Source organism: Myxine glutinosa, chromosome 13, assembly GCF_964187855.1.
Source record: "Myxine glutinosa chromosome 13, kmMyxGlut1.1, whole genome shotgun sequence".
In the NCBI taxonomy this organism is placed as follows: Eukaryota; Metazoa; Chordata; class Myxini; order Myxiniformes; family Myxinidae; genus Myxine; species Myxine glutinosa.
In genome coordinates, this window is record NC_136273.1 from 86,833,382 (window position 1) to 86,845,881 (window position 12,500).

The 12,500-nt window shown below is 47.8% G+C and overlaps 2 protein-coding genes across 5 annotated transcripts in view; one reads left to right on the forward strand and one right to left on the reverse strand.

The window, feature by feature from the left end:
- Positions 1-2,606, forward strand: part of ABHD16A (abhydrolase domain containing 16A, phospholipase) — a 54,810-nt gene extending 52,204 nt beyond the window's left edge. For 2 of the 4 annotated variants that reach the window (XM_078767751.1, XM_078767753.1), the window contains one exon: positions 101-954. In XM_078767751.1, coding sequence (XP_078623877.1) covers positions 101-217 — 117 coding nt within the window. In that variant the 3' untranslated portion in view covers positions 218-954. Of the gene's footprint in view, positions 1-100; positions 955-2,034 lie in introns of those variants that run through there. The other 2 variants (XM_078767752.1, XM_078767754.1) reach the window with 2 other exon arrangements.
- Positions 1,936-12,500, reverse strand: part of AJM1 (apical junction component 1 homolog) — a 16,945-nt gene continuing 6,380 nt past the window's right edge. The window contains exons 2-4 of the mRNA XM_068134785.2: positions 3,971-5,482; positions 3,483-3,822; positions 1,936-3,091 (exon numbers count right to left, since the gene is read on the reverse strand). Coding sequence (XP_067990886.2) covers positions 2,613-3,091; positions 3,483-3,822; positions 3,971-5,482 — 2,331 coding nt within the window. The 3' untranslated portion in view covers positions 1,936-2,612. The remainder of the gene's footprint in view (positions 3,092-3,482; positions 3,823-3,970; positions 5,483-12,500) is intronic.

Below are 12,500 nucleotides of genomic sequence, written 5' to 3' on the forward strand. Positions count from 1 at the left end.
AGTGCGGAAGTTTATAAGCCTGGAAATTGCTCTGTTGATAGGTGGCAGCTCTCCAGCGGATTTAGTGCTCTAAAAGCTTTTCTCCCTGCATTTTCCTCAGGCAAAGCATTACATGAAGAACATCAATGCGAGTCATTGCACACCTTTACCTGCCAGTGACTTCGCTCTACCTCAGGGTCCAGGGAAAAGCTTCTCAGGTGGTACTACTGGTCACTGAGGATGCCTTTTGCTCGAAGCGCTCTTCCTCGCACTCTCTCCGGTTCCCTTCCCTCCACTCAGATGATTGCATGCAATCGAACTTCATTCCAAAGCCATGCATTCTGTTACGTTATTGGTTAATTTGGCTCATTTCCTGAAACTCTCCTGGCTTTTCCCACTTTTTGCCCCAGTTTCTGAGCGGTTTCAACTTTCCATACCAATCCGCTTCTACCTTTTGTCTTTGTGCCACGAAAAACCTGTTTTTTCTTACAGTTTGTGTATATCAAAGGAATGCTTGTCTATATTTAAATTTTGGTTTGATGTACATTGTCATTTGCTTGAAATATATACAGAGGCTGTGGTTTGTTTTGTTTAAATGCCAATTCTGATTGTTGGCAATTGTTTTACATAATGTCATTTGGTATTCCTTTGTGGTCGATAAATAACTGGTAAATGCTCAGTTTAATTCTCTGTCTTGTCACTTGAGGGGGGAGTTATTTAGGCCCCGACCATGTGCGAATACACCCCGAATGCTCCAGTGAAATCCCCCCCCCCCCCCCTCTACACGCGACACACGATGAACTCTAAACCATGTGCGTGTTTTATAATTTAAGTCAATTATTTCGCTGGATCAAATATTCCAGCTGATTGCACTAAAGGCTTCAAAAATGCAAGGCCGTCAATTACATCATATTGAACTTTAAATGCGATGCCGGTGCTTGTGGCAATCTATATTAATAAAATGGCCTGTGTGTGTATGTGTGTTTGTCAGCAGCATAGCTCCAGGACGATGATAGCTAAAAACTTGAAACTTTGTATGCATACGAAGGAGACCCCCGAGGATGTGCATCTTTGTATTTTTATGCCTCCACCGACGAAGTCGCCGGAGGCATTGCGTTTTCGGGTTGTCCGTCCATCCGTCCGTACGGGCTAAACCTCGTTTTTCTCAGCAACCATATGTCCGATTGAGACAAAACTTTCGGGGTAGGAGTGACACCCATGCAGAATGTTTTTATGATAACTGTGACGTCACGTGGTATGGCAGCCATCTTGGATTAAAAGCAAATAATGAAAAAATTATTTCTCGGAAACCACTTAATTGAAAAATTTGAAACTTGGCACATTGTCGAGTACTCCCAATGGAGAACAAAAGCATGATAATGATGACATCATAGGTGAAATGGTATACCAGCCAAAAATGTTTTAATCGAATTCTTTATCCTAAAAATCTGAAATTGCATGCACATGATCTGACCCATTCGTATTGAAATATTAAATTTATGACATAGGCCACATGGTTTGGCAGCCATATTGGATTGAAGGAAAGTATTAAATAATTATATCCTTGAAACTGCACACCCTATCGATGCGAAATTTTACAAATATCATCTAACAGCACTGTTGCATATAGTTTGAAAATTATGTCATAGGTCACGTGGTTTGGCAGCCATCTTGGATTGAAAAACTAACCTTATCCGAAATCACGAAACTTCACAAATGTGATCCCCTACCCATACATATGCAGTCTGATGGCATATACCCATTGTTGGACTATGCGGAGGCATATTGGCGACAGTCGCATTGTTCTAGTTCTTTTTATAAATTTGATTTTAAAAAACAAAAAAAACGTTTTTTTTTTTTTTAATTGCTTGCTTTTCCCATCTTTTGATGGGTACTTTTGATAGTGAGCAATAAAAAAAAAGTCACCTCCCCCCTTACAAAAAAAGAAACCTGCATCATATACATTACTTTATTGAAGTTTAACATGTTCCAATTTTTTTAATCAATGGTGGATGAAAACATTTTTTATTTCTTGGGCTGATTTTCACCCCGCAGGTTGATCACGAAGATGCAGGTTCTGATGAGGCATCCTCTCGGTGTTGGATTTTTCCATGCTGTTAGTGAGTGTAATGCTGTACCAGGTTTTAACATGGAGGAGCATGTGGAAGGAGGATGGTAAATGAACATATTGAAAGGTAATAGCTTTTTAAAAAAATTAAGAAGAGGAAGAATTGTATGTGACATTCTTCATGCAATACCTTTAGCTTGGGAATTATATAATAATAATTAATAATTAGGGCCAATCACAGGTATCATGAAACAATAGCGTTTTGGGAAATAAGGCTCGGAAAAAAGGGTTGCAACAAATTCAATAGGGATGCTTACAAAGATTATATAATAGATTTCTGGTTGGAATTGTTCTTGTAATAATTATTGTTCTTTCCATCATATTTGGCTTTTCCAGTAATTTCTGTTCTGGATACATCTCACACTTTCATCCGTTTGGCAAGTCAAATGTCTTTTGCACTTTTTATTCGCACCCTTGGGATTGATCCTGCAGAGTTCCTTTGATGGGCCAAAGCTATGGAATGCACTAAATAAATACTGCTTCATCATCGTCTAGCACCAACCAATCAGAGCAAGTCTTGCAGCCATCGAGGCCTGTGTGCCCAGGATAGTGGTTGAGGATCTGATGCTGGCAGCAGGATGCACATGAAAGTTTTTCCTGTGCGTGAGTCACGTGGATAGATTGTGCTTGGCGGAAATGGACCACCACGCTCAACAAAACGACACAACCGCTGGTAGAGCGCCGGGTACTGAAGCCGCAAGGACACACCACGCCTCCGCAGGTCCCGCTGCACTGTCGCCATGCTTAGCTCTCGTGCACGCCGTGAACCCGCACCTGGGCCCACAGGTGGCGGGGTTAGAATCAGGGTCTCGGGCTCTTCAGGGTCTTTGGGGGAAGCGGGTGGTGGTGGTAGTGGCAGAAGTGCAAAGCGGCGGGCAGCAGGCTGGTCGGCTGGTGGGCCATAGGTTGATGGGTTGGTTGCCACGGATACGCTGACAAGGAAGTGGGTATCTGGATTATAATGTAGTCCAACTTTGTGCAGCTCTGTAAGAGGTGTTGGAGAGAGGTTAGTGAGATTTTGGCAGAAATCGGAGCCGCACGTTTAAATCGGAAGAGTTTGTCAGGAGTCGATCTACTCTCTCCTTGTACGTAGAATTTCAACAAAAGCCACATCACTGTTCACATTGGTGAATATTATTCCATCGTGTTTGGAAAAACTGGAAAATTGGAAAAATTGGTAAAACAATATAGCCTATTTTACTCCAAGGGGTCCTAGGATTACCCACCCAAAATATCGTTGCAATCGGTTCAGCCGTTTTTGCGGTACCTTCGAACGGACGGACGGACATTTGGTGAATTATAGTAAGATGATTAAATAGCACACAAGTAAAATTAGTTGTATTATGAAATTTGTTACCGTTCTATTGTCATTCACCTTCAGCATAGTGACCCAGACTTGCACCATGTGCTGCCACCTCCCGGAGTGACACGTACATAGGTGACACAAGTAAGGCTTCAAGACCAAGGCGTGCAAAAGCCTCGGCTGCAGCTGGGCCTGGAAGGCCGATAGATAGGCAGCCACGGCCTCGGGCGAGGAAACCCACGTGTGCCGCGCGGGCCAATGCCAAAAGTGCGGAGCCCGGAGCTCTCAAGGATTCCAAGATGGCTGTGCAGGCACGATCTGCCTGGATTAGACTGCAGGTTGTGTTGTGCTGGGCTCTGTGGCGTCGACGGCAGTCCCTTGCACAATACTGTGCGCCACATTTGCGACAAGCCTGGAAATTGAGGAAAATGGCAATCAATATAAATGTAGCAAAATCTGAGACTCTCAATGGTTTCCTTGCATAGCATTTGAAACAAGAAAGCAACCAGAGATATAGGAGATGTTGATAATGGTTGCACAAACCAGACACGCCACCCTACCTTTGACGCTGCCTTGGCATGGTCAGCTCGTCGCCAACAATTGGGGTTGGCACATTTTGGAAGGGAATTCCTTGCTGCTGGGCCATCTGTCTGTTCCAATGCATCAGTCTGAGGGACATGAATGGGAGTGTCATTTTCCAGCAGTTCTACAAGACGACCCACAAAGTCAGGAGCACCTTCTCCACCCTTTGCCCCTTCATCTCCACGGGGAGATGCATGGACAGCAATATCCAGTAATATCTCGTCAAGCTCTTGACTAGCAAGTGGAGAACTCGGTCCAGGCCTTTTCGATGCAAGGCTCCGAAATCCAAGGTAGTCTGAACTGCTGCCTCCTTTTTCCGATCGGCTGTCGGCCCTTAACTCCTGTAAAGAGCGGCCACGGCAAGCCCTGGGTCCTAGGCTTCTTTGAACTTCATTGTCCGTGATGGTTATGGATGGCGCTAAAAACGATTGCTTCTCATGCCTTTCTAAGATGGCTGCTGAGCCATTGCAGGTTTTTCTAAAAACTGAGTTTTCTGAGAGCGAGAGTGCAGCATAGCGGCGTGGCGAGCTTGAGACTTGGACAACAGGTAGCGTTGAGGTTGAACCAGTGCGCTTATTGAACATGGATATTGGACTGTCCGTGCTCTGACCATCTGCTATCCCACGACGTGTCACACCCCGTCTTGCTAACACTTGGCACAAGTTGTCAAGTGACCGTGAAAATGTGGCAAAGGATGATTTCCGGGTTGGTGGAGCAGGGGGTGACACACGTCTATGGAGGAAAGGTTCAGACCGACTTATTGAAGGTGATTGTTGCACAGCACGTGGTGGTGAATGAGAGGCAAAAGCAACAGAATCGTCTGGCCGCACATCAACGCGACATCTAATATGATGTCTGGGCGAACCATGGTGCATTGTTGTCATCTCGGCCAGGACCGATGGAGCAGAAGAACTGAGCATCTGATCACCAGTAACCGGGTGGCCTTCTGAATCATAACGACGCCACACAGTTGTAGCAGGAGGTAAAATGGGGGCCGAGCGACGACCCGAAAGACTTGTAGATCTTCTGGCAGTGTTCATATGGACTGCGATGGGTTGCCCAAATGGACCAACCTTGCTGGGATGGATGTCATAAAGGCGGCTTTTGGCTGAAACGGAGAGAGGCGTCCTCTGTTGATCACGTAGCATGGCCATTGTAGATGACTGAGGCATTCTGGTGAGACTGGCAGGCTTTCTCGGAACAGGTGGCTTTGCCGGCCGAACCTTCTCCTGCTGCCTGCGGCTTCCCTGAACACCATCAACCCTGCGACCTTCATTCTCCTGCCCACTTTTAAAAATGACGCCTCCCATCGTTGTCCACGGTCTGTCAGGCATTACCGCTGGACCCATCCATATTTGTTGTGGAGGCAAAGCACGAGGTGAAACAGACAGAGTGTGAGTTGCCGGGCGTAGAGTAGCAGGAAGAGGCTGAGGGGAGAGCGATCGCGTCATTTCTGCCCCCCCTCCACCTGGCCACCTAAGATGCTCCACCTAAAGAGGGTATGCAATGGGAGAGGGGAGGTGGAAGAAGGGAGGGGAATCAGAGTTTTAACCTCAAGGCCAAACCAAAGAGGAGCAAGAACAGGTATCAGCATTGCCCTTTCTGACCATACACTAAATCGTTTCATTTTGTGATCTGAAATCATGTTCGCTGGATGTGATCATGGTCATTGGTATGGAGATTATTTCCATCGCGATGACTGTAATCATAATCTTAAAACCTAATTTTATCCATCTCTGGCCTTCCTTCCTTTACTCACACTTTGCCATGCATTTGAGATATCTGACTTTTAACAATAAGTAATTATTTAATAACCATTTAAATAAAAAAACAATTACACTCATACTCAACAATCATGGAGTCATGCATATACAGTGCATTCAGAAAGTATTCATACCCCTTGGCTTTTTCACATTCTGTTGTTACAGCCTGAATTTATAATGGATTAAATTGAGACTTTTTGTCACTGATCTACACAGAATACCCCATAATGTCAGTCAAATTTTTTTTTTTTTACCAAACAATTAAAAATGAAAAGCTGAAATATCTTAAGTGAATAAGAATTCAACCCCTTTGCTATGACACTCTAAATTGAGCTCAGTTGCATCCATTTTATTTTAATTACCCTTGAGATGTCCCTACAACTTTATTGGAGTCCATCCGTAGCCAATTCAATTGATTGCACATGATTTAGAAAGAAACGCATCTTTCTATATAAGGTCCCACAGTTGACAGTGCACGTCAGAACAGAAACCATACCATGAAATCCATTTAACTGTCCGTATAACTCCGAGATGGAATTGTGAGGAGGCAAAGATCTGGGGAAGGGTATAAAACAATTGCTAGAGTGTTGAAAGTTCCCAAGAGCACAATGAGCTCCATCATTAGGAATTTAAAAGAGTATGGAACTACCCTGACTCTTCCTAGGGCTGGCTGTCCAACGAAACTGAACAAACGGGCAAGAAGGACTTTGGTCGGGGAGGGTGGGGGGAGTGGCGGTTCTGGGCAAGAACCCAATGACCACTCTGACAGAACTACAGAGTTCCTTGGCTGAGATGGGGAAACCTGCTGGAAGGACAACAGTCTCCGCAGCACTTCACAAATCTAGGCATTATGGGAGAGTGACCCGACGGAAGCCGTTCCTGAGAAAAGGGCACATGACAGCACGCCTGGAGTTTACAGAAAGGCACGTGAAAGACAGAGCATGAGACAAAATGTTATATGTTCTGATGAGATAAAATCGAACTCTGGCCTGAATGCAAAGCGCTACGTCTGGCAGAAACCGAGCACAGCTCATCACCCATCTAACACCATTCCTACCGTGAAGCTTTGTGGTGGCAGCATCATGCTATGAGGATGCTTTACAGCAGTAGGGACTAGGAGACTAAAAAAGGTAGAGGGAACAATGAATGGAGCCAAATACAGGCAAATCCTTGAGGAGAACCTGCTCCAGGGTGCAAAAGACCTTACACTGCATAGAATATTTACGTTCAAACAGGACAATTACCCCAAGCATACAGCCAACGCAACATTGAAATGGCTTCAGAATACGAACATGAAAGTCCTTGAATGGCCCAGCGAAAGACCAGGTTTGAATCCCATTTAGAACCTGTGGAAAGACTTGAAGATTGCGGGTCACAGATGCTCCCAAACCAAGTTGACGGAAATTGAGCAAATCTGTAAGGACAAATGTGAGAGAAACCCCAAATCCAGATGTGCAAAGATGATACAGACATACCCAATAAAAGTATAAGCTGTAATCGCTGCCAAAGGCGCTTCTGTGAAGTGTTGAATACTTATGTAAATTAGATATTTCTGTATTTAATTTATAATTGTCTTGTAAAAAAGTCGAATTTTTTTTCCCCCATTTTGACATCATGGGGTATTTTGTGAAGATTGGTGACGATTTTTTTTCATTTAATCCATTTTAAATTCAGGCTGTAACACAACTACGTGTGAATAAAAGTCCAGGGGTGTGAATATTTTCTGAAGACGCCATTACTTTTGCAAATATAGCTTAAATACCCCTCCCCTCACAATCCCTCTCCCTTTCTTTAATGTTGCACCCCCTTCTATGCGTACATAATAAATAGATGGACCTTTATATATATATATATATATTGTCGCGTAACCGTGATTAACACCACAGTTACGGATGACCGATTTGCGAGACTTTAACTCCCGAGGCGAACACTCAATGGCGGACTCAAGTTCAACACCAACGCGCGGAATGGCGGGGCGCAGCGAAGGCTCCGCAACCTTATCTATTAAAATCAAACACCCAGGAAAACTGCGTTCAGATATTATGTACAAAAAGTAATATAAGGGTTTATTAGGAAAAGTAAAGCCAGTGAAAAAGCCCGCCGGTAAATCTAATAATTCTAATAAACCTAAATCGGGACGTCCCCACACGACTGACAGCAAACACAAACGAGGGAGATTAATCACGAAAATAACACGTCCCGTCGTTCAAAATATACGCGGAGATCGGGCTTATCTGTCTTTGTCGTCTTGTATTGTTGGTGTCCAGCACCGCTCCTTCCGGCCCGATCGCACACCACGAGGCCCCTCGCTCCAAGCACCACGCGTCCGACGCAGGCCAGCGGCTCCACTTGACCAGGGACAGGAAGGACTCCTTTCAACTCCACTCGACTCGACGACGCGGGAGTGCTGGCAGCCAAGTGCCAACGAACTGCTCAGTGCCAACTGGGTGTGCTCTCGTGTGTCTCCTGCGACTCCCTACAACCCGAACTGCACTCGAACTGCGACTGGAATGGCGTGTCCTCTCCAACTCTCCACCACCGCTCAACTCTCTCGTGCCTGCCTGCGTCTGCCAGTGCCTGCCACGAACTCAACTCAACTGGCGAACTAGCTCCGTGTGACTTGGGACTCAACTCCTGACGCCAAAACTCCCGAAATGGCGTCCGACCGTCCCTATATTGGTGGCCGATGACGTCACATTGCGCACTCCTCAGCCAATCAAAGCCTCCCGCGACTCCTGACATCTCCCCCGTTACGCGACCCTGCGGTCCTGGCATAACACGTGCCGGCCAGGTTTGTAGGCCTTTGGAGGTGTACACGGTGGCGGCCAATCGTGGCGGTGTTTTTGACCTGGTTTCCTGTCAATTTAATACGAAGTCCTTGTCAGGGAAAGGGGATTATTTAATGTTGCGCTAAGGACCTAACTAATGTTTATGTGGTTTGCAGTGCCATAAAGGACAAAGGTTTGATTACTAGGTGATACTCACAGGGGCGTTACCTTTAATCCCTCACTATTTAACACTCGAATCTCCAGGTAGATCCACACTCATACATCTTACCCCGACAACCGCCTGAACATCAATAACTTATTACATGTACAGTCCCTGTCACGACAGCCGAATACCTACCTATTCAGATCTACCTAGCTCTAGATGTTGCATTACCAAATTCATAACACAGCCCCCCCCCTGGAACCGTAGCTCCTGCAAGGTTCACTACAGGGCTACCATTCCAGCCTTAACACTTACTGTCACACACTTAATTAACCTATGAAATAAATCAGGAAGGGCTGTGGGAAGTGAGTCGGACTACCTACCTACACTTCCTTAACATGCTGAACCCCTTAACCATCATGCAAGTATGTACATCTTCTTCGTTGTTCCTGTGGAGGGAGGAAACAACAACACACAACACTAACTTAACCACAAAACTTAACCATCTTTCCAAAACTCAAAACTCTAACCTTTGTACATACCCCGGTCTACAGACCGCGTCCCCCGGTGGATGCCACAAGACTCAACCTTACCTGCGGGCCATCCCCAATGCATCCCCCTAAATTTCCACGGGCCCTGTCCAGATGTTACAGGTGAGTGACACGGCTCGGTGGATTTCGCCCACATTCATGCTACACAGACCCCTTAACCACTCATTCTCATTCCATAGGTCATCAAGGCATTTCAAAAATCAATAAGGTTCTTATTTCAATACACCCCCTGCAGGACCATGGCATTGATGTCATTCACGTGTGTGTGCATTCCTCAACTAGGCAGCGGGGAGGTACCGCACAAAAGATGGTGGGGGCGCATCAGGCTGTGGTGCCCGCAGTCCCAAAAACAAGTCAACCGACTTACAAATTCATTGCCCCCCCCCCCCCTTTACCTCTTGGCCCCATGACAGCCCAACAGCCCCTTTCCGCCGTTACCTCGCCGGTGAGGGTCTCCACACACACCAGGCTCCTTTGCCTCCTGCTTTCGCGCAGCAACACGGGTCACCGGGGGACTTCCTCACCCCGCGGCGCCCAACCAGACCCTCCACCGACGAGCTCCAATTTCCAGTTACCACCGGCTGCCAGGGGTAATTGCCGCAGAGGGGGGCCCGCAGGCATCGCTCCTCAGAGCTTGCTCTGTACCTGCGGACACACACACCTTCCCCACCCACAAGACCCCAAAACACACTTCCTCCCCCGCTGCCATTCAATTCTCCACACAACTCAGCACAATTCAGTACAATTCCATAGATGGTGTAAAAGGTGTTACAAGGCTTGCGATGGCCTGCCACATGTGAAATCCCCCTTCACAGTTCGAATCATTGAATCCTTACACATTTCCATTAGCACATTTCCAAAAAGCACAATTATCGCCCCTCATTATCTCCAATAATCATCACACACTCTCCAGGTTCCACTCTCACGACCACATCAAAACACGTAACCACAATACAAAAACATACGCCACCCACAAGACACTGTGGCTCCCATTCCATCCCCTCACCGGCCATGTCATCACTCTCACCCGCCTCCCAACTCCAATTTACATGTCCCCAATTTCCAAAGCAAGTCCTGAAGCCTGGGACAGTACTCCTCAAAACACTCACCTCAAGTGCAGGTAGTTGCAGGTTGGTCAGGTTCAAAGTGCAATCCACCCATACAATTCCCAAAATTTCACATTGGGCCTACCAAATCCTTCCAAATTTCTCTTTTGTCCCCACTACACTGGCAGGTATGTGGCTCCGCATCCAACGGTGATCATCACTACACAACTACCTGTGGCCACGACAGCTCTGCACCTCTACCGTGCAAGGGTCACCGGGACAAGGTGAGCAGTCAAAACGCCAACATGGCCCATGAGTGTCCATAAGGGTGCGACCCACCATCCATCCTTCGGCCCCCCCTGCGAGGAACACAGCTGCAGCAGCCCCAGCTGGCCAATGTGGTGAGCACTTGCTGCCAAAACACACACTACCGCACACACAACCTCGGCCCTGGGGGGCACGGTCGCAGTGCGTGGCATCCCTACAGCCACGTCCCCTGCACCTCCCCATCATCCCCCAGTCCGACTACAGAACTGCAGCCCCCCAGTGCTCACCCACACTTGACCACACCAAGGTCCAGTCAACAGCCATGCTCCACCAGGAGACCCACCCAGAAGACATGGTCCACACACCTCGGACACGCACAGCACCACGTTGACCCTCAGGCTACACAACTACATCCCCATCATCCCGCGTCCCAAATATCAGCACAGTTGCCCCCGCAACCAGTTGAAAGCTGTGTCTTGCTACCCTATTAATTTCATCACAGCCTCCAACACTGTGGTCTACACACCTGGATCAATAATGGCGTCACTGTACAGTGTCCACCATGGCATTTCAAAATCCACCCTTAAATTTCCATCTAACCCACAGATTACCCATGCCAACCATTTGTCACATTTCACTCACCTCACCAAAGAAGGATGCTTTGCCATACACATGCCAGCCGAGCATGGCCCATATGCTCGGCTCGTTACACATCTCCCGATTCACATCCCCATGGCTCTCTTCCCAACCCGAGAGTCCATAAATCACAACGGAGCATCTGTGGAAGGTCGCTCACACCATCACGTTCCACAGATGCCCCAATGGTTGTCCGGCAGGCTATCTCCATCCCTGTCCATTCGGTTTGACCCGCGTCCATAGACCAACCACCATGCCAGGTCACCACATGCTGGTTGTCCCAGAGTCCCTGGAGGAGAGTGCCAGGCCGCATGCCCGGGTGGTCACCACATCAGTCCCAAGTTGGCCGTCCGCAGTGCCACCACCAAAGCGCGACCCACAACACCTCCCCCTAGTGGTCCTCAATATTTGCCATCCCAGGCTTGAGAAACCACCTCGGACCTCCCTGGAGGTCTTAACCCCCACCAGGGTCCGGTGACCCTGCCGGCCCGAGCCACCAGCTCGGACGGCGCCCCGACGGACAAGGGACGCCACACTCCACCAGACCCCCCGTGGGACCCAGGTCGTACCTCGACACCCAAGGCTGGACCCCACGTCCAAATCTCGCCATCACAGCCCCCCAGCTGGCCGGCATACCCAAATTTTGAAAGGGGCAACTTTTGCCCGAGGCCATCACCCATGACCTCTCCATGTCCAAATCCCGCAGCCCGGGGACCAATCCCCACCATGGCTGCTCCAAATCAATTTCCCATTGTAATTTTATTTTAAATTTTATTTTACAAATTTTCATTCCCATTGCCAAACCGCAGCTGCAGGGAACAACCTCTACCACCGGTTGTTCTGCCCCTCCCTGCAGTTGATCCAAATTCCCTACAGGGACCAAATCTCCAGAAGCTCTATCTCCCGATCCTCCAAGATCCAAATCCAGCCCGGAGCCAACACACTCCCCCAACTGGTTGTCCAATTTTGGAGCCTCTGTTTCCAAATAGCAGTGTACAGTGAGCGTCCCCTCGGTCATTCCAACCACCTCCTTGGACCAACTCACCTCTTCCCCCAGACTCCTTTGGGCCTGAACAAGCTCTACCTCCATGGGACTGTCACAGGTCTCCAGCCGCTGGATCAAATCATCCTCATCGTTACAAATCATTCCTGGCCCCGCCAGGCTTTGATCAATATCCCCAATAAATACCTGGTCCGGCTCCATTGCACGGACCCCCAAAAACTCTACCCCCTCTTGCTCCGCACCACCGCCCTGGTGCTGCACAATTTCAAATTCATCCCCCGGTTGGGGTGTTGTGACATCCACACGGTCCC